The 26,175-nt window shown below is 53.5% G+C and overlaps 6 protein-coding genes across 6 annotated transcripts; 2 read left to right on the top strand and 4 right to left on the bottom strand.

Annotated features, from left to right (window-relative positions):
• Positions 1 to 1,154: 1,154 nt before the first annotated feature.
• MgPP2CL-1 (mgpp2cl-1, protein phosphatase 2C-like protein 1) lies at positions 1,155 to 2,968 on the bottom strand (the record flags this gene model as incomplete). Its single annotated transcript, XM_053193864.1, has 2 exons — positions 1,155 to 1,658; positions 1,709 to 2,968. 2 exons carry the CDS (start codon positions 2,966 to 2,968, stop codon positions 1,155 to 1,157), a joined length of 1,764 nt encoding a protein of 587 aa, XP_053048809.1.
• Positions 2,969 to 6,152: 3,184 nt separating this feature from the next.
• DID4 (ESCRT-III subunit protein did4) lies at positions 6,153 to 7,067 on the bottom strand (the record flags this gene model as incomplete). The annotated part of the gene is made up of 5 exons (XM_065758220.1): positions 6,153 to 6,293; positions 6,349 to 6,606; positions 6,668 to 6,728; positions 6,788 to 7,002; positions 7,062 to 7,067. 5 exons carry the CDS (start codon positions 7,065 to 7,067, stop codon positions 6,153 to 6,155), a joined length of 681 nt encoding a protein of 226 aa, XP_065612975.1.
• A 617-nt stretch (positions 7,068 to 7,684) lies between these two features.
• Positions 7,685 to 10,471, top strand: FZO1 (mitofusin; the record flags this gene model as incomplete). The annotated part of the gene is made up of 2 exons (XM_053193866.2): positions 7,685 to 10,046; positions 10,110 to 10,471. The coding sequence occupies 2 exons, from the start codon at positions 7,685 to 7,687 to the stop codon at positions 10,469 to 10,471; spliced, it is 2,724 nt and encodes a 907-aa protein (XP_053048811.2).
• A 5,262-nt stretch (positions 10,472 to 15,733) lies between these two features.
• On the top strand, positions 15,734 to 19,945 carry N0V96_008071 (uncharacterized protein; the record flags this gene model as incomplete). The annotated part of the gene is made up of 2 exons (XM_065758219.1): positions 15,734 to 15,785; positions 16,188 to 19,945. The coding sequence occupies 2 exons, from the start codon at positions 15,734 to 15,736 to the stop codon at positions 19,943 to 19,945; spliced, it is 3,810 nt and encodes a 1,269-aa protein (XP_065612974.1).
• Positions 19,946 to 21,428: 1,483 nt separating this feature from the next.
• N0V96_008070 (uncharacterized protein) lies at positions 21,429 to 22,055 on the bottom strand (the record flags this gene model as incomplete). Its single annotated transcript, XM_053193868.2, has 1 exon — positions 21,429 to 22,055. The coding sequence occupies one exon, from the start codon at positions 22,053 to 22,055 to the stop codon at positions 21,429 to 21,431; it is 627 nt and encodes a 208-aa protein (XP_053048813.2).
• A 2,001-nt stretch (positions 22,056 to 24,056) lies between these two features.
• N0V96_008069 (uncharacterized protein) lies at positions 24,057 to 25,940 on the bottom strand (the record flags this gene model as incomplete). The annotated part of the gene is made up of 3 exons (XM_065758218.1): positions 24,057 to 25,189; positions 25,243 to 25,848; positions 25,907 to 25,940. The coding sequence occupies 3 exons, from the start codon at positions 25,938 to 25,940 to the stop codon at positions 24,057 to 24,059; spliced, it is 1,773 nt and encodes a 590-aa protein (XP_065612973.1).
• Positions 25,941 to 26,175: the final 235 nt, after the last annotated feature.

The raw sequence follows: 26,175 nt of genomic DNA, 5'->3' as shown, positions 1-26,175 counted from the left end.
CCGCCGCCACCACTACTGGCAACAAAGCACACTCGCGTCCCCATGGTCACGTTTCCCCCTCCCCCTTCGAGGCGCAGCAAACTCAGGTCACGTTTTGCCCAGTTGTCTTTTATATTCGTCCAACACATCCGAGCTCTTTCCTGTCCACAAAGTCCGTGGTTCATGCCCCGTCATCTCCGTCCGTTCACCACCCCGTGATCGCGCACTACCTAACCATTTAATCCTCCTCGCCTTGTATTCCTTCACTTGCTTAGCAAATCCGTAATTTCTGCCCATGCCATATAATTGAGATTTGCTGCCAAGAACCCCTAATCAACAAAACCTGAAAAAGGACCCCTCTTTCGGCCAAAGACTCCGGAAGAATGAAACTCTACGCAGGTACCACTCACTAACAATACCAACCATACATACCTTCCAGCGTGGATTGAATTCCTCTATCTTATCATCCCCCATCCGCAAACTCGTCATTGCTCTGAGGTGGGCGGCGGGGACATATCTACCTACGCGGGGTAGCTCGAGGCTCGGAAAGCTGATGCGCGGAGAAGCTACTTAACTCAGGACTACGACGAGGAGGGGTGCTCTATTTAACAACATGAACGTCCTGCTCCAATTGAAGCTTTGGCTCAGGGCTCCGGCTATCTTGATCGTCTAGTTGTGTTGTAATTACCTGCTCATGTTTGTCATTAACCGCATTACCAACATTGTTCTAGTGCCCGGGATGGGAGTGGCTCACGCACAGCCTCTCGAACGAGGTGTTTGTTTGATTGACCCCGTCCAAGGAGAAATCTCACGAGTTCGGGCCGTCCACTTGGATACACATGTACAAGTCCATAGGTTTCACGAACAGTCAGCAGACAAAGCAAGAATCGCGAGTCAAAGCCATGTGATAGCTAAGTGTACATATAGCCTACGACAGATACCCCTTTGCATCAATGGGCCGCCTTATTGCCTTGTGCCAACTTGCACCCCCGCTCTAACATCAACTTGCCAATAGTCAATTCTTCCAACGAACATCTTGGAATGCCGCATTGTGTATCAGCTGCCATAACACCTCATGCTTCGGTCATGAATGCCCTTCCACGGATACCGAAGCCAACGCCCGAAATTCCACTGCAACGGGACTCCACGATTCAGTATGCTCCTTTCAACCAATTCTAAGAACTCTTCTTGGGTGCTGCGGCGTCAGTTTGCTCGACCTCGGCCGGAAGAATAGCCGGAGTCGTGTCAGGGGCAACCTCTGGGGAATCGCCATCATCAATCGGTCCAGGCTCCTCTTCAAGGGTCCCATCCAGCGTTGTCGGCTTGAAGTCACCATTATCAATTGACGCGGGGTCATGTCCACGTCCACTGTTGCTCGCCGAAACGCCAATGGCCGGGGCACCTCCTTCAGCAATCTTTTGCTTAGTCTCCCGGATGATCTTTTCGGACTCGCTGACCTTGGCTGGGTTCGGCGGAGGGCGCTCAATTCCAATGGCGTTCTCCTTGTCATTCTGACTCTCTAACAAAGCTTCTTTGTCGAGACGAACAATCATGCAGGACAAGTTGTCTGTACTGAAGCGATTCAGGGCATGATCAACGAGAAGCTTCGATGCCTCAACCGGGTCCTCAATATTGCGAACAAGGTCTACAGCCTCTTGATCAGAACAGACATCCCAAAGCTAGAATACAAATTAGCCATATTTCACTGCTTTGATAGCACCACACTTACTCCATCGCAAGCAATAATCATAAATTCGTCACTCTCGGGCTGAATGACGGTTTCGGTCGTATACGGGTGTCCAGTGACGAGATCCTTCATATAGGTGTCGCCCAGAGCTCTCGTTACGGCCAAAACACCATTAACACGGTTGTTGAGTATCAAACCGCCGGCGTTCGCTATCCGTTTTCCTTCATTTTCATCGCTGCCCTTATGGTCATACGAAAGGCGAAGCGCTTTACCGCCGCGGCAGAGTATGATACGGGCATCGCCAACATTAGCCGTGTAGAGGACGCGCTGGCGGCTTGCTGCGCTTTTCAGTTTGGCATGGGTAGCCTCAGGACCACTTGACGCCGCCTTGTCGTCTGCCGTTTCTTCGGACGTCAGCTTGGCAGCCTTCGTGGCTGCTGCAGTAGCTGGTGCAATAGCCTGAGAACCGGTTGCCGAGCGGTCACTCGGAACCCGTTCCTCCCAACGCAGCACGGCGACGGCAGCTGTGCATCCACTGTTCTTAAGAGGGAGCTTTTCCAACTGTGCGTCGACAGAAGTAAACGTTTGGTCGAGGAGTTCGGGAATGGGGCCGTTGGGATTCTTTCGGATTATTTCCTCCAGTATGATGTGAAGCTTCTTGCCACACCAGTCGGCAGCAAAGGTGCCAGCGTGACCATCAAAGATGGCAAAGTATCCATTGTCCGTTTCAACCATCTCTTGAGAGGAGGCATCTTTATCTTCAGACACGGAGTCGCTCTTTTTACCATCAATTGCAGGGGCTGGGGTATGCAAAAAGTTGTAGAGGAAGGCATGTGTGTCTTCCATGGTGCGGCGGCACTTTTTGTTCCTATCTTCCCAGACACCGACACGGAAAGTCGAACGCGGGCCCGGAATTGAATCGCCGGCTGAGTTGTTGTGCTGGCCTTGCGGCACAGCGAGAGCAGGGTCCTGCTTACCCAGCTTCTGGAGAGGAGTCTGCGAGCTCACATCCGAGTTGGATCGGCCGACCTGAGAAAAGTTCAGGGTATTCTTGGCATGGGCCAGCAGGCCCGCGGCCTTACTCTGAACACCGCTGGCACGGCGCTTCTTATCCGCAGCGCCATCCTGCTGCCGTCCGGGGGGACTGCTGTTTCCGCTTCGCTTGTCGCCGCTGGCAGCCTGGTCGTTCGACTTAAGGGAGGCTGAGGCGCCCTTGTCAGATTCGGGCGAAGGCGACTTGCGGTCCTCTTTTGGGTCGCTCTCCGCCTTGGACGCAGCCGAGTTAGAGCCGCCGCCGAACATTCTAGTCAGCAGACCACTCCCCTGGTTGGAGAGGCTGCGACGCTTGCTTCCTGCCAGTTTAAAGAACCTCGAAAAGACGTCAGAGGTACCGGTCCGCACGCAGGGTCAATCGAATTCGATGGGGTCGCAGTGAAGCTGTCTTCGTGGGATTCGTTTGGGACGTCGGACGAAGGAATGTCGCGAAGATGTATGTCTGATAAAGGTATCGTCAGTATTAGGCGAAGAAGTTGGAAGAAACGGTCGTCGGGCCCATGGAGGGGCAGAATGGTCCGAGGCCGACCGGGGGCTAGGCAGAGGGTCGGGTCCGAGCTGAGGAGGATTGATGCATAAGACGAAAAGAGCCAAGAAAGGAAGAGACGCTGGTCTCTGAGCGGCAGGCGGTATGGTGACCAAGTGCGCCAGCTAGTTGCTATGTGACTGACGTATAATATCAAGATGGCGCTGCGGGTATGTGCTCTGCGAGATTCGTAGCGCAACCAGATGCCCAAAGAGTGCTGCGCGCAGCCCGCAAGAAAAAGGATTTGATGAAGATACGGGAACAAGCAGATATCAATAGCGGGATGTATGATGTTTGTGTGTTCAGCTGGCCTGGGGTGACAAGTGACGTAGGCTGGCTGAATGATGGTGGAGGGGAAAGCAGAAGGGTAGAAGCAGCAGTAACTCACCAGAGTGACGTACCCAGCGATTCGGAGTGCCGGGACGACGTGTTGGGAGCTGGATATTGATGGCAGAGCAGAGACGCTGAGGGCGCAGTTTGAAGATTGCCGGGCGTGATGGCAAAGGCTGCAATATCGTCTAGAAGGGAAGGGGATGGGAGGTTGTTGGTGTTGTGTGAACAAGGTAGAGTAATGATGGTAGGCGGCAGAGAGAAAGAGAGTTGAGGTTGTGGAAAGGCGATGCGAAATGCTGCCCGCTTGGTGCTGGCTCGCTCGTTTGGTCAGTGTCTCCGCAGCAGCCTAGGAGGGGAGGGGGAGGGTACAGGGGGGCAGAGGCCAGAGTTGGCTGGTTTGGAGGGGACCGGGAAGGGGGGAAGGTGAAAAGCGAAAGCGGCGGGAACGATTCACAGGGTCTCCGTCCTTCTTAGCGGCGCTTACCTGCTCTCCGCTCTCCGTTATGGGGCCTATCTTTGCTGGTCTACCCTGGCCTAAGCTTCTCACTCTTGTTCTCACCACTCAAGTCCCTATATAGGTATTGCAACAGCTTAAGAAAGTCTGAGTCTTAATGTTTTTTAACACCTTAAATACTTATGGAGGGTGAGCTAGATGAGCAGCTAGGTAAGTTGACAGCCACAGCGCTTAATATTGAAGAAGGGGAAATGTAGAGTTGTGTGACCACACAGTCGGCGGCGGCGCAAGTTGTGCACCTCAGCACCTCAGTGATGGACAACACCAACTGGGGGGCGCGAACTCCACTCGGGCTGTGATGTACACAGTAGTGTACTGCCGCCTGCGTTGTCAAGTCTCACTTGAGGCGGTGATGACCTGCGTCAGGTCGGGAGGTGAGGCGAGACGAAGCGAGGCGAGTGTCTGTGTGTGTGTGTGTGTGTGGCGTCCGACGGGAAACTGGATCTGAATCTGGATTCCACCAGCCAAGAACCAAAGGGCACGCCGGGAGTTTCGACTGTTCTTGTGAGATGTGTCTGATGTTTGGATAATAGTTCTTGGCTAAACTGACGGGCATATGCTTTGGAGTATCTGCAGGGACAGAGAGGGAATTGGATAGAGCAATATGAGCACTAAGTTAGACTCATGCGCCCTTCGAACAAAGAATCTTCCCACTGTCTCTCGCTACCTACCTATTCATCTATCTCTGTCCGCAGTGACGAGTGTGGTCTCGATCTTGGAGTGGAAAACTGACCTCACTCCAACACCCACCCAATGGAAATGCTAGATCAAAATCGGCGGTTCTCTCGCCGATCACCAGCGCCAAAGTACCGAATCACATTGCGTTCTCTTCATCCTGCTAGGTAAGCATCCGCAGCATTATCTTTTGAACGTCTTTCAAAGGCGAAACATGAACATAGTATCTGGATTTGCATGGTTGGGCGTCCCATGTAACGCATAAACGAACAGGTTTAACATGGGCTTCCAGTCATGCCGCACGCGAGGAACACATTGCCATTGCGTTCCTCAATGCGCATATGCCATTTCGGAGGCCCGATAGATAGTATTGAACAGAACCTAGCACGCTGGCTGTAGTGTAAGATGACCCTCGGCCGAAAGCCAATATGTGCGGCTAAGCTACTCCGTACCCTGACCCAAATCTAGACTATGGTGAAAGCTGCCCAAAGCGCAAGTTGCTATGGCAAGAGAAAGCCATCATAAGCTTTTTTACACCATGAACAAAGATGGCCTATAATGATTTTGCGTGGTTTCTATATACCTCGATAATATGGATCAAGAGCGGATCTGCTTTTGCTGGTCACGACGTGTTGGCGTGACAGCTCAGCTGGCATATAAACCCTGCCGATCAAGCGGGGCGTGTAAGGGTACCTGCTTAAGCTATCGATCATGTATCGTTCGACATCCTTCTCCATGGAACCTCATACGCACAATCATACAAACAACCTGTTGTTCCGAGGATTGGGGTCCATCAAGGGTCCATCTCGCTGGGTTGGGCTGGCCTGGAATATGTAGATTACCTTGGAGATATCCCGTGGCCCACATGTGCTTGTACAACATTACACTAACAGATTCGCTGACTCGGGCCATCAGTGCCGCCGACATGGCATTCTGCGAGTGGTAGGTTTGTGTGATTGTTATGATGCAATAACTTGCCTGGACCCTCACCTTCGCCCCGACAACTCATTATCAGTTATCTTGCATGTCAGATGTTTTGGACACAACTATGTGCGCCAGAGAAACCATGAACGACCCGCAGGCATAAACAATCAGTCAACCATTTTCACCGCACTGGAAGGAATACGCCCACTGGCTGCAGACGAACAACGCAATGTTTCAATGCCATCTCCCGAAAAGCAATCCACGGCTCGGTCACGGCAACTCCCACTGAAGTAGACGTATTGCATATTTAGAAGCCTTGCTTGAGAAAAAGTTCGCCTTCCCTTATCCTGGAACGCCGTTCCATATGTGACAAAACAAACTGGCTGCTCCGTTACCTCCCTCATACATCGCTGTCGTCCGCAAAATATCGTCATCACTCCACCAACCCTCCATTACTGTGACTACCGCCGAAGACTGTCGAGGCGGGCCTGAAGGTCGTCGTCGCCGGGATCCGCACCTCCGCCTCCACCTCCTCCAACTGCCTGGGCAATTCTGCCTTCGGGTACGGCCGTGGTTTGCATCCCAGATGGTGTTTCGCCCAGCTACACAACCCATCGTTAGCCAGTGAGTCACCAATGCCTGGATGTAAGTACTTACCGCTGATGTCAAGTCAACTCCGATTTCTTCCAGGACTTGCTCGACAACTTCCTCGCCTTCCTCCTCGGCACCAACATCCATGGCATCATCCATAACGTCATCCATCATCTCCTGTCTCTGATCCATAATGTCGTTCTCGCGCTCGAACTCCATTGCGATGCGTTGGAGAGCGGGAAGGTTCATCGATCGGTTCATGGTGCCGAGAGCTTGGGTTGCGCCCTTCATGGCCGTCATCATTTGTTCGTTGGTGCGGTATGTCTGTGAGATCAAGTGTCAGCCAAAGTTTACGAGCCCGAGTGACCGACCGGTTGCGTAATACCTGAAGCCGGAGAGAGATCTTTTGCAGTTGACTGCGCATGCCGTAGAACTTCTCGATGTACCTGCAACAACAGTTAGCCGAGTTTTGCATCGTATGTCCCTCAAATTCATGACTCCATGCCTTCTTGTCCGGACCAAATCCTTGGCTTGGATCTTGCAGGCGCCCATCTGTCCCTTCTGAGCGCTTTGCTTGATCTGGGTAATCAACTGCTTCTCCTGCTTCTCCAACTTGGTTCGGACCTGATCCAATTCTCTGATCGCCTTATCAAGCATGCGCTGGTTCTTGCGTAGACGCTCCGCTGGCGTCATTCGCTTGCCGAACGCCCATTCCAGAATCTAAGTCACAGGGTCAGTAGTCGGTCAAGCCATGGCGGGGAAAGGTGCGCGCAGCATACGTTCATCGTGGCGGCTGGGGACAATCGTTTCGGAGCGGATGAAGCGTCGTTTTTCGAAATGGCAACGGCGAGGCAACCAAGAGATCGATGGTAGCGATTGTGTAGCTATCGCGAAGAGGAGTTGATAGTGGAGGTTGATTGATATTCGGGTTGCCTGGCACTCACGTAACGGACAAGGGTACGTACAACAGCTTGGCACGGCGTCAGGTAACTTCCAAGGAAACCACTGGTGAGTGGTGACTGACTGACTGCTCAGACCGGTTGCGCTGACCCGCTGAAAGGTCCGACCAGGTTCCAACTTCCCACCTGGGGTGAATGATTAGATAAGGGATGGAAGCGTGGCAGCCCGGCCTCGGATGGCGGCGGCATTTTCCGACTTGAAGTTTTGAGCCAATGGGCGAAGCGCCGCGACAAAGGGTGGTGGGAAATTTGCCGCTCCGCCCAAAATCATGCGCTGGGAGTTCCATTCATGTACGGAGTACATGACGAGCTTCCCTAAAAAACATTCTCGGGCCTGCTACGCTAAAACTTCGTCGCCTCCCAAACAAATCCCCTTTCTTCCCGTCCTTGAAATCAACTTATTGTTTCTCGACCATGCTGCTTCAACCCTCGACCGACTGAAAATGAGCCAAGATTATTTTTCAAAGAAGGGCAAGGCCCCCATGGACCAAGAGATTGAGAAGGACGACAACGACGCGCCTTACCAACCAGTGCCGTCATCGAGCAGGCCACCGCAATTCATGACCGTTGGATCCGGCTCCACCTCTGCACATGCAGCGCATCTCCAGTCACTCCTCGAAAACGACTCTGGCTACGGCGGCAGCATCGCAGACGGCGACGCCATGACATCCTCTGGCGACCGACATATCCCGACTCCTGTCAATGGCCAGCTCTCCGAAGCTGACCGGCGCAGCCAGGCCGGCGCTATCCACCAGCTGTGGTACAATGCCCACAGAGTGACGCTGGGTCGCTCCATCAACAAGGTCATTGAGCTCCTCAAGGAGTTGCAAGAGATGAACGTGTCCTGGCCAGCACACTATCCGTCTGTGCAGCGAGCCGAGGGAGCACGCCCTGCTCCGTCACATTCATATTCAACCATCGGCGAAGCCCCCACGTCCACTTCCGCCTCGTCCGTTCCGTCTTCCCCGACCGCTCCTCCATCTTTACGACGATCCTTCACATCGCTAGAAGCGCGCGAGAGTGCCGAGTCGAGCCGGGCGCAGGAAAGACGGGCGCCAGAAGAGCCACGACTCGTCACGCCTCAAATCGCTCAGGACTTTTCGGTCCTCAAACTGGACCTCAAGCTGGGCTCCCTTCACCAGGCAGAGCTTGTTCACTCCTTGGAGAAGGGCTCCATCGCCTCTCTTCTGGATGGCAAGATCAGCTCTAGCGTCCGACACCTACTCAACCTTCGCGAACGAATCGAAGATACTTCCAGCAAAGTCTTGATCACCGGTGATCTGAATGCCGGAAAGTCGACCTTCTGCAATGCTCTGCTTCGAAGAAAGGTTCTTCCTGAGGATCAACAACCTTGTACGGCAATCTTTTGCGAGGTTCTGGATGCAAGGGAGAATGGAGGCCTCGAGGAGGTGCATGCTGTTCACAAGGACGCTGACTATGACCGCCATAACGAGACCACATATGACGTTTACAAGCTGGCGCAGCTCGAGGAGCTCGTGGTGGACAACGAGAAATACACCCAGTGCAAGGTCTACGTCAAGGATGTACGAACCATTGACGAATCTCTGCTCAACAACGGCGTGGTGGATATTGCTTTGATCGATGCCCCGGGTCTCAACTCTGATACAACCAAAACGACGGCTGTTTTCGCCCGACAGGAGGAGATCGATGTCGTTGTCTTCGTAGTATCGGCTGCCAACCACTTTACCATGACGGCCAAGGAGTTCATCTGGGCAGCTGCCGCCGAGAAGGCGTACTTGTTCATCGTGGTGAACGGCTATGACAACATTAGAGACAAAAACAGATGTCAGAAGATGATTCTCGACCAGGTACACGGACTCAGCCCGAGAACGCACAAAGAATCCAATGAGCTGGTACATTTCGTCTCGAGTAATGCCGTTCCTACAGCTCCCGCGCCACCAGGCGGGCCGTCTGGTGGGGGCAGCGGCGGAGGCGGTGGCGACGACCCTGGCGACGACCCCAAGGGCAAGGGCAAGGACGTTGAGAAGATCCGAGACTTTGAGAACCTCGAGCAATCGTTGCGAAGATTCGTCCTTGAGAAGCGCGCCAGATCCAAGCTGGCACCGGCAAAGACTTATCTGCTCAACATTTTGAACGACGTTCACGTTCTTGCCAACGTCAACTCAGAGGTTGCAAACTCCGAACTTGACCGTGTCGTCAAGGAGCTCAAGGAGATTGAGCCCCAGCTCGAATCAAGCAGAAAGGCCACCGCGCAGGTTGGCGATGAGATTGACAAGATCACCGAAGGGACATGCAAGGAGGTTTACGACTACACGCGGACCACTCTCAGCACGGCTATTGATCATGCTGGGGACAACAATCACGGCGTTCCTTACCGGGGCATTTTCAATGCATTTGAGTACGCGGAAGAGCTGAAGGAAGCCATGATGTCCTACATCCATGAGTCGGTCGTTGCCTGCGAGGAACACGCAAAGACGAAGACGGTTGGTGGTGTGAACGCCATCAAGCAGCTCGGCATCATGCACCTTGGCGACGACTACCAGAGCCTAGTGTTCCGGCCTGACGTCATGTTCAAGAGAAAGCGCGACTCAATGGCGCGCAATGTCGACGTTCCCACTGAACTCTGGGATTTTGTCGACTGGCACACCATCGTCCAGAAGCAGGAGAAGGTGGCAGGCACAGGAATGGCTCTCACCGTTGCGGGAGCTCTCGTTCCTCGCATGATGGGTTCCAGCGGCTGGTTGGACCACGCGTTGAGCGCAGCGAAGATCGTGGGCAACGACAATTTGCGTCGCCTCATTGTCCCCGCCATCGTCGCAGCTTGTAAGTTTTCGAAATCTTTTCTTTGCTAGTAGCATTTGCAGCTAACATCAACCCCCTCGTCAGCGTTCGCCGCCGCCGCCTATATCCTCAACCAGATCCCCAACTCTCTGCCCCACCGGCTTTCCACCAAGATTGCGGCTCAGCTGGAGGCAGTCGACTATGTGCACACCAACTCGACGCGCATCTCGGGCTCAGTCCGCAAGGTTCTTCGCTTTCCCGCCGACAACCTCCGCGTCGGTCTCGAGCAGTCCGTCAAGGACCTCGGCAAGCGCCGCGAGGAGACGCTCAAGGTCCGTCAGGAGAGCGAGGTCGCACTCAAGTACTTTGGCAACCTCGTACGCAACAGCGCGCAGCAGAGGACTGTCGTCGAGGGCGTCGACCTGGATGCCCCGCCGCCGGGCGCCGTCGGTGCCGGCCTTCACTGAAAGAGAGAAAGAACAAAAAAAAGCAAAGGACAAGAAAAGAACAATACCCATCTCAATTCCTTCTTTAATGTGGCACAACTATACCTTACGATAGCATGGAAAAAACGGCGTTTCATTATCCGGTGATTCGAACACTGGGCCTCCCCCTCAATGTATACCTGAGTTTATATCCCTCCCCTTTCCCCTCGCGGACTTTTTTGTTTTCTCTCAGAAAAGTGTGCTGTTGAGGACACATGACGATAGGCATATACGTAGACGCAAAAACAACCTAATTCTCGATTTACTTGAACATTCTGAAACCGTGACCATGTTTGCAGATGGAGCTCTCCCTCTGAAGTTGAGTTTCGATAATAGCGTGCTCACCAGATACAAGCACTTACAGTATGTATGGGGGACGGAACTCCAGTCCGAATGGAGAACATTAGCTTCAACTCGGGTGCCAATTCCGAATATGCATAGCAGCGGCGGCGGCGGCGGCGGCGGCGGCAGATCTTTGCGCGGTTCCAAAGTCAAAAGCCACGAGGAGAGGATGAGGTTTACATTGTACCCCGTACGGGATGTGTAATTTCCCTCCTTCCTCCGCTTGCTTACGTAGTGTATGAGCCGTTTGGGCCGTTTAACGCTGCCGAGGCCCCCCCGGTTCGTGCCCGGAGCTGTAAACCGGAGCCAGCTAGCGCCGGCGCGCCGCTCCCTTCCCCCCTGAGATGGCTTCGTCTTTTTTTTTTCTTCTTTTTTTTCACTCGGTAATGCGGATAACTTTATCGAAGAATATCTAAAATTGAACTCAACAGCAGAGGTGGACCCTGTAGGTATCCGTTACTTAAGGTATCTGTAGCTCCTGGGTGGTGGGATGGAAGTCCCCATGGTTTGATCCGTTGAAGAATTTAGATGAACACCTCGATTTACGAGATACTGAGGGGTTTGTCTATGGACACATGGATGAATGTTCGTTCGAGTGACGAGTTCATCCAACTTGCAATGAACGAAGACGACATGCCGGGGACCTCAAGCACTCGCTCCGCTTTGACCGCGCTGCTCCAAGTGATGAAATTTATGCATCACCGGACTTGCATGAGAGGGCGGGGGGATATGCACGCTGCATGTTGCCCGCTTGCATATTGTACTCCGTACCTTACCTTCTACTGCACGCTAGGAGCTGCAGGCACTTTATCTGAGGTTTGAGAGGTCTAACCTTTAGAACAGTACTGCAAAGCTTCCCGGTACTGCTGGAGCTGGGACTTTCTGAGAGTCGAGGTCCGCAATACTTCTGCCAGATTTGCAGCGTGATGGGACGAGAGAGATCGGAGGTTAATATGAGCTGCATCGTCCGAAACAATGACAAATGCTACCGGGGACGGATAAGATGGACTTGCAGAGGAGGACCCCAACCGTCGCCCCTCTTTTTTGCGGAACACCCGAACTTCTAGAAAGATGCATAGCGAATCTAGTAGACGTGGGAAACGAGTCCGAGAAGAGACGGTTTGTGAGAGACCCACGCGTTCGAACGGCTGGTACGGGGACCGGTCTCTGGGCAGTGGGAGGAAACGACAGCGAGAAATTGTGGTGAGAGATTATTCTCAAGCTCGGGGGGAACGGCTCTCTGTGGTGGTGATTCAGCGAACTTTTGATTTGACTCTCATTTCCGCACCTGAGCTTCTTTGGCAGGCAGGCCGTTGTGGATTCGACAACGGTCATAGCGCATGGCCGAGCCGCCGGTGGAGTTACGCTGAGATTCGTTGATGACTTATCCGATTGTCCCATATGTGTGCTGAGAACCGTCAAACATTGTTGCCTGTGGAAAAAATGACCTTGCTGGAACTGACGATGGGTTTGGCTGATGTCTACCAATCCGCGCGCGTTGAAGTGGTTGATTGAGGTATCGTTGGAGCAAGACACAGAGAGCCTTTCTGCTACCTCCACTTGGCAGCCCATCGGGTCGGGAATCAGCCAGGATGGCATCCATTATTCAGTGTTCACGTCAAGCCGTGAGAATTTGGCTCAGAGTTTTGCTAAAGACAGAAAGCCAAGGGTCGATCGTGTGGTGGTGGGATACGGAGATCATTCCGACGGGACGAACTTTGCTCATCCCCCCCCCAATGGTCCTATTCCTGAACCTGAGTCGTGGCGGGTGTAAGTCGTCGTTAGTCATCATTGTTCCTTTGGCCGTTGAGGTTGGAGGAATGCGAACGTTGCGTCCGTCGAGTCCCAAAATATGGTGGTAGCCACTTGTTTGACTTGAGTAAATGAATGGTCGAACAAGAGTATCCTCCGGGAACTCATTCGTCGCATGTCGTCCAACTTGCGACGCAGACATGTTGAAGCAGTTTCAATATCCCGTGTATATTGGGTTCTCTTATTCGTCGAAGATCGTTCCAGCAGCTAGTGTCCAGTAAGCGTGGCGTGCAGAGGCAGCTTACTCAGGTTCCGGGACTCCGGTGGCAGCATTGGACGTTTCATTGCCCTTGCACCCCCAGAACTGGCACCAGTTCTGGGAGTCCGCCTGGCTTGTCTCCTTCATTCTCTCTCTCTCTCTCTTTTGTGTGTCTTGTCAATTCGTGCCTTGACCGGTGTCTTGACCTGACTCTTTCTGACCTTTCTCGGCACGGTTGTCGCGTCCAAAATAGTGGCAGAGGGGGAACTTACGTGGGCTGACGGCGAATGACAAGATGGCGTCGCTTTGTTCCCCCTTAGCAAGCTTTCCAGTAGCGGCAAAGCGTGGCGTAGCATGATGGTGGAGGATAGGGGGCACTGGAATGGAATGTTTTGTTTGGTCGTTCAACGGCGAAAAAGAAAAACAAAACGGTTTTCGTTGAATTTTTAGGTAAATCGTGACCGTAGCTTGGAAGCCCCTTCCTTTCAGTTTCACCGGTCTAGTTCCTAGTAGACATCAGTTCGTGGCTAATGAGATGCAGCGAAGGGTACCTGTTGGAGAAGCCAACACCAACAGAGCTTCTTTGGACCAGCGATCAGTCCGAATTAGAGGTCTTGGAAGGGACCGATTTGCTGCAGGACGGAGATGCCCCGTGCTCTGCCTCCGTGCCTCTCCACCGGGATGGATGGTGGTCTGTGTTGTACTTCTCAAGTGGCAGTCCCAGCGATTCCAGGGTGCGTTGTAGACGAATGGAAGCAAGCCATTGGCTGGATGGAATTGGCATCATGGCTGTTGGAACTTGGTAGGTGTCCGTCCGCATCCCTTGGTCTTGTTCTAAAGAATTCCCGTTCTTTTCCCCCCTTAAAAACGTCTACTGCGTAGACCACAAGTCGGTCCCATTCTCGCCCTAAGCCCGCAAAAGAGACCCCAAAAGGGAGAAGATCCAGGGAGGCCCGAGGGCAGCCGGCGCGAGGTGCCTTAGCTTTTAGCTGTATCTGCAGGGCCGGTGCGGGTATGAATGGGTGGTCTCAAGATGGTGGTTGGTTGGAAGCGGTGGGTTCAAGATGGAGTCCAGCGACGATGAGCAAAAGGGGAGGAAGTCAAAAGTGTAAGAAGAGAGTGACACTCATCCCTTTGATGCTTTACTAAGCCAATTGGAGTTGACGAGGAAGGAGACACCTTCTGTTTGGTCACTTCCAAAATAATCCATTCATGATTTGGTGCCTTCCGTTGTCAAACCCGGTCTTTCAGGCAGGCATGGGCCCGTTGCGGATACCTTTCCTTGGTACCTAGGTACCTTACACAGTAGGTACGCAGTAGATGGTAGACCCCAATCGCCCCTACCTTACCCTGCCAGTCAGAGACAGAAAGTTGGGGTTCCCTTTCGACGAGACTTCCAAGAAGTTCCTAACTGTCGCCTCTTTCTCTCCTATCCGCCCCCCCTCTTTCTTTCCGCTCTGTAATACTTTTCCTGCTGTCAACTTATGCGTGTCTTCCAAGCGCAACATCTTCAGTCTGCAACTTTCGCGATTTGGGATACACTTCGACACCTACCTTAAACTGCTTTTTCTTCTCTCTTCTTTATCCTTATCTCTCTTCCTGTGCACCCCCTACCTTCTTTTGGACCCCTTGTTGTCCACGACCCTTCAGACCCTTAGCTCTTTAGTCGTACTAGTCCCATCCAATTCTTCATTTGCGCCTTTCTTCACGGTACTCTGCTGCCCTTGCCACGGTCCAGCCGTAATTACCCCTTCTCTCCATTCATTTCATCTGGCTGCCTTAGCAGTAGCTACACGCTCATTTCGAGAGGTACCTTGACCTTTCGTACCTCTCTGTCTCTTGGTCTTCACGTCCATCACCTGCTTCGGTACTGGGTTCGCGGTCAACCCTGTTTGCTGCACAGCGTTCTCATCCCACGCGTCGACCACCACCTTACCTGCAGCAAACTGGTGCAATAATACGACTTCACCCACCCCCCGAGCCGGCAGACGCGACCTGGACCAGACCGGACCTGGGCAGATCAGACTATCATTATCCGGACCTATCCAGTACCTTCGCCCAAGACACCCCTCCGTCTCTCTCGGCCTCCACCAGGAAGCTCCCCTCGACGAGGTCCGTGGCTCAAACACGACCTTTTCCCACTTTCTCTTTCCTGTCGCATTTCCCATAGACGACTCAAATCTCCCTTCTCAACCCTCGTCTACCTACACAACAGAGGGCCAGACACACTTTCTTCTGCCTGTGTCTCTTTTGTGCTGCCCCATTTTCTTCACGACACTTCTTGGTGCCCATGTGCCGCTCGCCCATGCCCCTTGGCCTGCTCTACATGTCGCCGCCTTTGCCGCTGCTGCTGTCGCCGCTGCACTCTTCAGCCTTACCCCTGAAAATCGCAACCGCCATCGGTCCGGCCTGCGCATACTAAGCGACCAAAAACCCCCCCCTTCCGAACCACTTTTTGGCCCTCCGTCTGAATCCACTCGATTTCGCCTTGCGGCCCCCCGGATACCAACCTCGCCAGCAGCTACCTCCGTACAGCTCCGTACAGCTCCCGGCTCCCCGTCGCAGTCGCAGTCGCAGTCGCCGCGCACATCGCCCTCCACGCCCGACCACCAGCACTGACGTGGACAACGACGTTAACGACAACCGCAAACCCTCCACGTTGTGTTACTCGTAGCTCGTCAAGGCGACAGGGAGGATGTCGCTCAATGGCCTGGACGACCCCAAGGTCAAGGAGGCCCACGAGGCTGCCGTTGCGGAACCAGGAGGATGGTATGATCCCCTCCCTTTTATCCCCCCCGCCATAGACCGAACCATCATCTTCTCCATGCCCGTCACCGCTTGCCAGCCCGGAGTAGCTCGCCGGCCTCACACCGCTTCCTTCATATCCCATTATGCAAATTCCCCTTGTCTCTTTGCTCGCCGTTGAGGCGCCGCTAGATTCATGTAGGCTGACCGACGTCATGAACTATTGCGTAATATAGGTTTCTCCTCAAGTATGCGAGTCGCGATGACGTTGAACTATTGGGTCGCGGGAATGGTGGCATTGTAGAGATCCGGAACAATATCGCCCAATTCGAAAATGATAACGAAGACCACTCGCCTTTATTTGGCTTTCTGAGGTACCGACGCCGGAACGTAATCATCAAATATCTTCCCGAAGATTGTTCTCGACTTGTCCAAGGTGGGTTTCTCTCTAGGCTGTGGCGCATAATTGTGGTCTTTCCCCCATTCCAGAGGGAGATGAAGCTGACTTGGCCTTCTGTCTGTCAATCGCAGCGCGAGTCACTGTCCACTTCAATGCCGTATGCGAACGGTTTGCGCCGTACAATACCGATTTCTCGATAGCTTCCGCGAAGGAGCTCAAGGACACTAAGCTGTCTGCCGCCTGCTCCTTGCACGCTGCATCTGGATCGACCTCGTCCTCGACAAGCTCTTTGAGACGGAGACGGTTGATGGAAATTGCGGAAGAGGAAGAAGAAGAACAGAGAGCAAGCAAGCGGAAATCCACAGGTCCTGATAATCTAGTGGAAGACGCGACAGAAGATTTGACAGACGCCCCGAAATCGCCAATCGAAGGCCCGCCCGTGACGTTGAATGCCGACCTTGCCAATTCGCCCGAAGAGAGCAAGTTTTCTACATCATTGGAGCCGCCCGAATTTGTCGGCGCCAGACCGCCTTCGCCTTCGAAATCGGTAGACGAAGGACGTCGCATGTCATCGCAGTCCCTGCGACCCGAGCTTTATTCTTCGTCATCTTATACCTACGGCAAACCCAGAGTCAAACTTGCCCCACGACCATCTCTCGACGTTGCCGGCCGTGCTCGCACCGGGACTGCTGCTGTGGGGGCTGCTTTCCGACCAATTTCGCAGATGCCCTCTGGCTTCAAGCTATTTTCCAAGGGTTCCAAAAAGGGAAAGTCCAAGGAAAATACTCTGGATCCTGCCGAACCAGCCCACCCCGACGAAACAACCGAAATCTCCTTGGCCGCCACTTCAATACCCCTACCCGACGGGGATCCTATTTCCCAGGTCGATGAACCTGTTAGGCCACACACGAGCTCAGGGCGACCCACAACGAGCTCGGGCGCTTCAATTAAATCCGCGATGCCGTCCTTCACCACCCTTTCTGCCAAACAGGTCATGACGCCTGAAAAGGCGCGTCTGATGAAGGCGATGCAACTGAGGGAGAAGAAGAAGAAAATGAACCAACCATCCGCCTCCGCCCCTGTCATCGATGCCCCTGCTGAGGAGGTCGCCTCGGAAAAGGCTCAGCCTGTCGAACACATTGAGGAGATAACCGAGGAGACCCTTGCTACCGAAGCAGATGACGACGACGAACGTAAGAGACGACTTTCAGTCTCCAAGGCGGATTCAGGCATTGTAGTTGACGCATCGTCAGTGTCTGTCCACACCGACGTGGCCTCTGAGTTCACTCAGAGCGACTCTCATCCTGCATCGCCCATCATAGCGTCTTCCGAACCCGACCAGTCGACGAAGGCGTCATCACTATCCGAATCCACCGAAGAGACAGTAAAGGAGCTCGAGGAACAGAATCTTGATGTTGATACGGATATGGCTGAGGTACACGAGCAAGTCGAGCGGGAGGCGGGGGTTGAGCAAGCTCATGTTTCCGAAGAGGCTGCGGCCCCGATATCGAACGAGCCCGAGGCCGACGTCAGTGAGAAACAAGACGATACCGAGCCGGTGGTTGAGCGCGCCCCCGCGATTCAAGATGAACTCACCGACTCCCCCGAGACCGCCCCAATCGACGTTCCCGAACCCCAGGAAGCTCTACCTACCAACGAGAACTCGACCGAGGACAAGGAAGAAACACCCGCTGCCATAACACAAGGACTTGACGCTGAGCAAGCAGAAACTGCTGGACTCGCCCAGCCCATGGATCAACAAATTGAGACTGAGAAGGTAGCAGTCAAGGCTCAACAACCCAAATCGCCCACTTTTAGCTTACCAATCTCCAAGTTTTCCACGAGCCCAACTCAGCCAAAAGCTCCCGTCGAACCAACCAAGCCAACTCCGCTGGATGTCAGCGACACCGTTTCTTTGCCGGCGGAAATATCTCCCAAATCGCCGCTATCTCCTCGTTCGCCTGGACTCAGAGTTCCTCGGTCCAAGTTCTCGACCCAGGATCTCAGGTCGGCTGCCGTCGAAGTTCCCACCATCGTGTCGCCTGAAGAACAGGCACCCACAGAGCCACTGCCTATTGCGGTAGAGGAAAATGACAGTGTTGCTGAGGAGACTCCGGCAACCTCGGAGGCGTCCAAGCGTAGATCGCTCATTGAACCGATCCGGACCGACCTGGAAGTACCCGAGAAGCATGCAGAAGACAATATCTCTGACGACGAGGACTTGTTGGATGAGCTGCACTCCGCCACGGTTGAGCAAGCACAGCACATAACTGTATCCAAATCGCCCATCACCCCGGTGTTCCCAAGCCCGACGATTCAGAACGCTAGCAGGCCGACGTCGCGCGGGGTTGTTCGCACGATCTCGAACCCAGTGCGGGGACTCACTGCTGCAGATGTGGCTCAAGCCCAAAGCCAGAGATCAATCTCATCTGGCGCAGCCTTTCTACACAAGATTACGCAGCAACAGGGCAACAATCACTTGAAGCCAAACCAGCCTAACAAGATTGGGTCTAGCATCTCCCAACGTATCAAGGCTCTGGAAAAGCTGTCTGCCCATGCACCCGGTGTTGTCGAAGCGGACACAAGCAGTCTGAAGGCTCCGAGGCCATCCTCAGCGTTCTTCGCCGTTAAGAGGGGAAGCGTCCGGGATCCGCCGTCCCGTTCCCCTTCGGTTGTCGACAGAACGAGGCCTTCGACACGTGGCGCCAGTCCCGTCCCGCCTATTATGTCTGAGTCGGTAGAGTCATCTCCGGAGACTGCAGGCCGTGGTAGGTCGGGGTCCATGGCAAACAGGCTCTCAATGTTTGAGATGCCTGGCAGCAATCCGCCCAGGGGCCGCCCAGAATCCATCTCCGTTACGGCGCGAATCATTCGCGACCCCAGCCAGGCGGGTAAGGCGCCGGAGCCTCCCAAAAACCCTTCCGAGTTCGAACGGCTCGAACTTAAGGTGTCGCCGTTGGTTGTCGATCATCAGAAGGCCGAGCTACCGCTCCCGCCGGCCAATCTGGCAACAGTGGAACCCTCCAAAGAGACTATTCAGGAGCGAAGACTGTCAAAGGAGAAGCGCCGCTCTCAGTCTATTGACCCCAGGGAGGATGTCGAAGAAGCTCCGAGGCGCTCGTCTCTCAGCATCATGAAGGACTTCATTAAGGACCGCCGCAAGTCACTCACCTCTCCCTCCACAGAGGCATTGACCGCTCCTCTCCCCATGTCTCCTGGCTCAAAGTCTCCTTCAAGACCCCCCTCTACTCACGCAAACTCTGGTGGTCTCAGCCGTCGCCTCTCAATCAGCAGCCGTCGATCTTCCATTAGCAAGGAGAACGATTTGAGCGGTGCCATGTCTCCATCCATGTTCACCGAGGGCAGTGGCTCCGGCGACGATAGCAAATCCACTGCTAGTGACAAGAAGAAGGGCCGCGCAGGTCGTTTCATGCGTCGCCTTTCGTCATCCCTGAGCAGTGCCGGGCGTGGTAAGACCATGACCCCGACTGCCATCTCTCCTACCGTTCAGGAGGAGGATGCATCAGAGGTGGCCCGCCTCCAACAACCTACCATCGAGGCTTTCATGGGAGATGTCAACGTCCAATTCCCAGACAACTTGCTATGGAAGCGTCGCAGCATGTGCCTGGACTCCCAAGGCTTTTTGATCTTGAGCGCCGTCGCCGCTGGCAACGCCGCCAAGAACAAGCAGCCGACAGGTGCCGGTGTCAAGAGATACCATCTCTCGGACTTCCGGGTGCCCTACATTCCCGACATGGAAATCCAGGAGCTACCCAACAGCATCTGCCTTGACTTGGTTGAAGGCTCCGGCTTGCAGGTTGCGTGCGAAGATCGCGCCGGACAGATGAATGTGCTGCACAGTAAGTCAAGGCCTGCTCGCCAGATTTCCCACATTCATGTTAACAAATTTCTAGTTCTTCAAGACGCGCATCAAAGCCACAGTTCCTTCGGGCAGTAAACGCAATGGCGATACCTACCTACATTACTTTATCACACATTGGGACATACTTTTTCCCGCCCTTTTCTATTATACCCCAAACTCTTTTCGACTCTTCTCAAGCACCCATTACCAACACGCCAACCACCTTTCCTTTTTGTCAACATACCTTCTGACCATCGACTTCAACTCGTTCGCATGGTCCATTGCCTGCCTCACCAGCTCCAACATCCACCATACACCAAATACCAAGCGAGAGCAGCGAGCGTTCGAAACGGACACACTTGCTAAGATATCTCACTCGCCCCCCACATCACACCACATCACACGCCCCCCACGCCTTCTATTATTAACAGGCAATAATCTTATGGCCCAACGCCTCTAACACTCACCTTTGTGATTTCCTAATTTTTGCGCTTCGCTTCAGTCAGGAAATGATACCACCCCTCAACCGGGGATTGTTCAGCTTGGAGACGCGTCGTTTTTGGAGGAAGGGCCGGCGTGTGATTGGAGGAGAACCATTCAACGACCGGCCCCGGAGAGACGGAAGAGAAAAATTTGAAAAAGAGGATCGCTTTTTTTTTGCAGGATCCACTCTTTGAGTCGGCTGGCGCGTTTGATGCCGCCTGTGTGTAGGAAAACTTCTGGATTGTACATACTACCCACCATCTCGGCGAAGAACAGCTGGAAGGTTTTATCATGAGATAGACTCGGCCGGTCCTCTGCGGAGGCGTCAAAATGAGATGCAGATATCTGACTTCACGCTAGTGCTCCTTTTTCGTTATACTTTGACAGTGAGATGCGTGGTATTTGAGTCTTATTTTGACCACAATCGGGCTCAAGGTAGGCAAAAAGAACATATACTTTTGGTCTTCTAACAGCTGGCTGACTTTATAGCACATATAGGGGGGCATGTGATCATCTACGGTGGAAGTTAAAAAACTGGTCACAGTCGTAAGCAGGCTTCAATGTGATAAACGCAAGACCGGATCTTTTGGAGGTTGTAACTATCGCCGGGAATGCCGATGATTTGCCAATCTCGCGCGCAAGTCTAGTAGTAATGGGCATGCTTCCAGATCTCCAACGATCCCCAGTCATATGAGGGATCTTTTGCCCCTATTCTCCTCCTCCACACTCTATCGAATAGGTTGTGGCAGCAGCCTGGCTCGTCGCCAATCGTATTGTTTCCAACCTATGCGTGTATGCACTCAACCAAGCGCACCCAGTATAGCTCTTCCCTCCTAGCCAGGTTTCCCTCTGTTTCCGTGTCGTGAAATACAGATCTGTATGCCTCTTGTTTCGTGTTCGTTTCAGCAAGAGCGGTGACTACCTATGCTCAATGTCAGTAAGCTCTGTCGGTCTCATCGTGAGATTGGCGAGAAGGAGGGAAGAAGAAGCAGCGACTGGCTTACCAAATTCGATTTTCTCCGCAAGTGCTAGACGCTTGGAACAGAATTCGAAACCATAACTCGTGAAGTTTGACCAGGATGGATTTGAGCGTTGCTTAGTTGTTATTGTTGGCCGTACGGTTCGCGTGAGCCTGCTGACGTGCCATCTGGCGACGCATGTTGCGGTTCTGAGGCGGGAGACCAGTCGTCATGGCAGGCTCCTGCTGGTATCCGACACGAACGACATGGCCGTTGCGATCGCGAAGCTCTCCTACGACGCGGTCAATTGCCTCCTGCGCCTCGCGGCGCTCGGCCTCGGCGCGCTCCTCGCGACCCATGAAGAACATTCTGACACGGCGGCGGATGAAGGGGACCCAACCACCGGGGGTACCGTACTCGCCGCGGAGGAGGCGACCGGTCCAGACACTGATGTCGAGGAAGTCGTCGGTGAGGTGGTCGGTGTACCAGAGGCAAGGGATCCAGCAGCAACACATCGCGGAGATGAGGAGGCCCAGGGGAATGGAGAGAGCGAGGGCTTTGGCGATGTTCAACAGCCAGTTGCCCGATGTGGAGAGGACCCAAGCGCGGAGGGCTTCGACTTCCTCGGTGGTGGTAGCCATTGCTGCGGTTGCAATGGAGGTTGTTGATGGTGAGAGGAGGCCTGTTGGGGTCGAGATTGTGGTCGTTGTGGGTGTGTTGATGAAGGGAAGGTAAGGGCCTTCGCCCAGCCAGAGGTTGAACATTGTTGGAGCAGAGGGTGGGAGGCAGACGGACAGCCGGTAATTCGAGCAGTGGAAGACGGGAGGAACTTGAGGTTCAAATTTGAAACCGTGAGTATCGTGGGTATCGTGAGCGCAGAGACGGTGCTGGCCGGTCGCATCGAAGGTATGAATGGGAAGCGCAGACGTGGGTAACGTACAATAAATGCGTTGGAACCAAGGGTATTGTCTAGAGATATATGTTAGAAGATCGGAGTGATTAACCTGGAGGACTAGAACAACAACTAACAGCTTTTGATGAGAATAACTCTGATTCTTTGAACAAACACAAGAGGAGAGGGGTTCGATTGTTAGTGTTTGAGCAGAATATCCGAGCGGATGATATGGGTTTGTTAAATCTAGAAGCCTCGCATGCAATCGATGGATGACATGTGTGCATGTGGGTGTGTGTTGGTGATCATGAAAAGAACATGATCTGGGTGGAGGGTTATAGAGGTTTAATAATTTTTGGGTACTCAACTGCGTGGGCAGGATTTGTCTGCGATGGAAGAAAGAACGATTCGGATGATGAAGGAACCAACTATGGAAGCAAGAATCGGAAAAGGTAGGCAGGTACGCTATAAAGTAAAGAGGCAAGAACGATCTTCCTACCTTTACCTTTTTGCTGGATTTCGTATGAAGAACGGAGCCTCCAGCCTATATACGATATATCTGTGTAAAATATACATCCAAATCCATGACAAGAGAGGCACCTACATGGTTTGAAGACTTGGCACCCAAAGATCACAAATAACGCTTATTCTCCTCCAGAAACCCAGATATAGCCTCCCAAGCAACTCCCCTCCGCATCCCCGTCTCATCATCCCATGAGGAATGAAGCCCAACGAGCGTCCCCGTCTTCCTATCGACTAGCGGTGCGCCGCTGTGACCCCAGTACGTCCAACATGAATGCATCAGCGCCCCGATCTCCGAATTATCCTGCTGATCCTGGCCCACGGCGCAACCCCTAAACGTGCCGGTGCTGAGGTGGAGGACGTCGTAGTCCGTCTTCGTTCCCGGGAGATCCGCCTCGAAGTCCTCGCTGCCCGGGTGGCCCACGCAGATGAGTCGAGCCTTCAAGGCGGGCGGTGCGGAGGAGAGGGTTATGAAGGGGGAATCTCCCTGAGGGCGGTGATGACGACGGCCCTGAAGGTAGCGGAGGCCGTTGGGCTGATGTTATTTTCAACAGGGCCAGGTCTCTCTTGCCATCCCATGCTAGGGCTTTGGCTTCGACTACTTGGCCTGAAGCGAAGAGGAGCCAGTGGCTTTTGGAGTCGTCAAAGTCGTCTATGGTCTCGGCGATGCAGTGGGAACAAGTGAGAAGAATGCCGTTGGATGAGATACAGACCGCTGTGCCTGCTTCCTCCTGGGCAAATACCAAGGTTGCCATGACCGATGAGGCTAGGCCCTTTCTTTTGATGTCATCTGGGACATCAAGTGGTGTTTCTATCAATAGTTGGCGCTTCTTTAAGAGCAGCTGGATGCTTTTCTTTCTTAAGTTTTGGAGTTTGAGGCCGACGTGGAGGATTTCTGGAAGGATATGCAGGCCTTCCACCCTCATGCCCGTCGTACTGTGTTGAAGTTCTATGATGACAGAGTGCAAATCATTGTTTGTAGTTTGAGATGGTCCTGAAGAGGCGGCCGCTGCGTCGTCCAATCTCGCTGTTTGTCTCGTTCTCCTGGTTGAGACTGCGGGTCTACCTGTTCCCTCCATTATCACAACGCCGCCCGGGGAGAGGGTTCAGGAATGATATGCACCAACTGTAAAAGATCGCCAGAGCATGAGTCTCCTTGAGTTGATGCTGGACTATCAATCCGATAAGACATTGGGCCGCAGGGTATAGACATTTGGAGGGCGGTGAGGCTGCTGCCTAAATTTGCCGGGACTGGCTAGCCTCAACGGCACCTAGACCCGAGAGTGAAGTCAAAGTAGATATCAAACATTATTGGCTTGTATTGTAAATTAAGAACGTGGCTAATGTTTTATCAACCATCAACCTGCTTCTCTGTCCATTCGCTGATAAGGTTCTTGTAGTCCTCTGGGCCGTACGGTTCAGATGCCTCCGCAATCATGCCATTCTTTCTGTACACCTTCAACCCCAGATCGCCCACAAGCTGGTCGATATATGGCACAGCATCAAAAACAAAGTCTGGGAACTTGTCCCCGTGCCCGGCGGGGTATCTCCACTTACAGAACCGACTGTGAAGTGCAGTCTCGTACCGCAGCTTTTCCATCGTCTCAGCACTTGTTGTGGCCTCGGTAACCGAGGGCATCTGGTCATGTAAGTAGGCGTCGATCCATAATGACTGCACGTGGGAGATCATCGCCACGGTGAAGTTCATCAAAACGCCCGCGAACGCAATGTCGCGGTGCGCCAGCAGCTTGGCCGACGGCGGTACCATGAAGCGATGGAGCACGTACGGCGTGAGGGGCGTATACGGGTTGACGGCCTCTTTTGTCGAGATGCCTTCGTCCTCGACTAGTGGCTTTAGCTTCTTGTTCTGGACAGGCTGATCCTTGAGACGCGGCCATCTTTCAAAAATCTCCTTGTCGATAGTCTCAATCATCTCGGCGGGTGGAAAACTCTCCGCAGAAGGCTTGTGTGGGAGACCGAGTTCCTTGTCGATGCCTTCAGGGAGAAACTTGATAGGTTGGAACTGCTTCCAGCCGGTTGCGCAACAGAGAGCATCTGATACCAGGGAAGAGCCGTCGGAAAGGTGAACGGTGCCTGGCGATAGCTTAACCAGATCGGCAATGTGCACTTTAACCGTGCCGTTGCGGATGAGATCGAAGAAGTCCGTCTCGTAGTTTAGAATAGAGAAGCTGGAGGCCGTGAACATGGCCTCGCTCCACGGCTTCAGCTTCTTCAGCTCCGGGTCTGACTCGAATTTATTCAGGGTGATGACGTCGTTGCCGAGGACGCTCCAGAAGTTGTTGGTGATGCCACGGCCGATAGCCGTGCCGTGATAAAAGTTCCTCGTCTTGACGTACCCGTCGGCGTCGCCCCATGAACAGGGACTGAACCATGTGAGGGCGCGTGTATGAACGAGCTTCTCGAGCCACTTCTTCAAGGGCGTGACGTATGGGGGCGCCATCCATACTGGACCATGTCCGGATTCTACATCCTGTCAGCATTAGTGTAATGATTATGAGGTGGTCATCTCAAGATACCTCTAATCACCCAGTTCACCGCAATGCCCTTAATCGCGTAGGCATACACGAGATCCCATGCTGATTTGGTACCACCAAACACCGTCACGGATTTTGCTGATTCGAGAGTGTCTGCATGCTGAAGAAAGTCTTTGCCATGGAAAATGGGGGCCTGAAACGTCTGTTGGCCTTTGAAATCGGGCAGAAAGGCTTCTGAAGTGAGGCCAGTTGCAACGACCAGCTTCTTTGCGAGAACCTGGATCTCGCCGCCGTCCTTGCCGTTCACAAGCGTCAGGACCCAGCCACCGCTCTCTTGATGCTCTGCCGAGAGAAGCTTGTGCTGGAAGCGAATCTTGTCGAAAATGCCAAAGGTCTCTGCGTACTTTGTCAGATAGTCATGTAGGACTTGGCCGGGAATGTGATCTCCGGGTAAGATGCCGAAGGTCTCGGGGTCCATGGGGAAGTCGGGGTACTCGTAGGTCCCGAGCATGTTGTTGCTCTTCAGCCCCGGGTAGAGACGGTGCTCGGCCCATACTCCGCCGGCGGTCGAGGCTTGCTCGAAGAGTGCCAGCGAGTTGTGGGGATGGAGCTGGTGGTGAGTCTTGGCAGCCGCTAGACCGCACCATCCTACAGACGCGGCTTCAGATTGTGACCTTCGGTAAGGATTTAGGGGGATATTACTCACCGGCTCCGATGACGACAAAATCTAGAGTCGCCATTGTGTAGAGCGGGACAGATTCCGGGCCCCCGAGGTCGATGCTACTGAGACAATTGGACAAAGTATTTTTCGAGGCGTTTATTTCGAGGCGAAGATCCCACCGGTGCGGGAAAAGGGTTGGGCCAGCCTTCCTCTCATCCTGAATTGCGGATAAGCACTAGAATTCTGTCAAAAACCCTGGCCTGCAGACGAATATGGGAAGATTGGGTCCTTCTTGACCAGCTGCATTGATGATT

This window comes from Colletotrichum fioriniae (assembly GCF_027942845.1).
Source record: "Colletotrichum fioriniae strain IMI 355084 chromosome Unknown scaffold_10, whole genome shotgun sequence".
In the NCBI taxonomy this organism is placed as follows: Eukaryota; Fungi; Ascomycota; class Sordariomycetes; order Glomerellales; family Glomerellaceae; genus Colletotrichum; species Colletotrichum fioriniae.
Note: the sequence above shows the minus strand (reverse complement) of the source record. Positions and strands in the feature narration are given on the sequence as shown.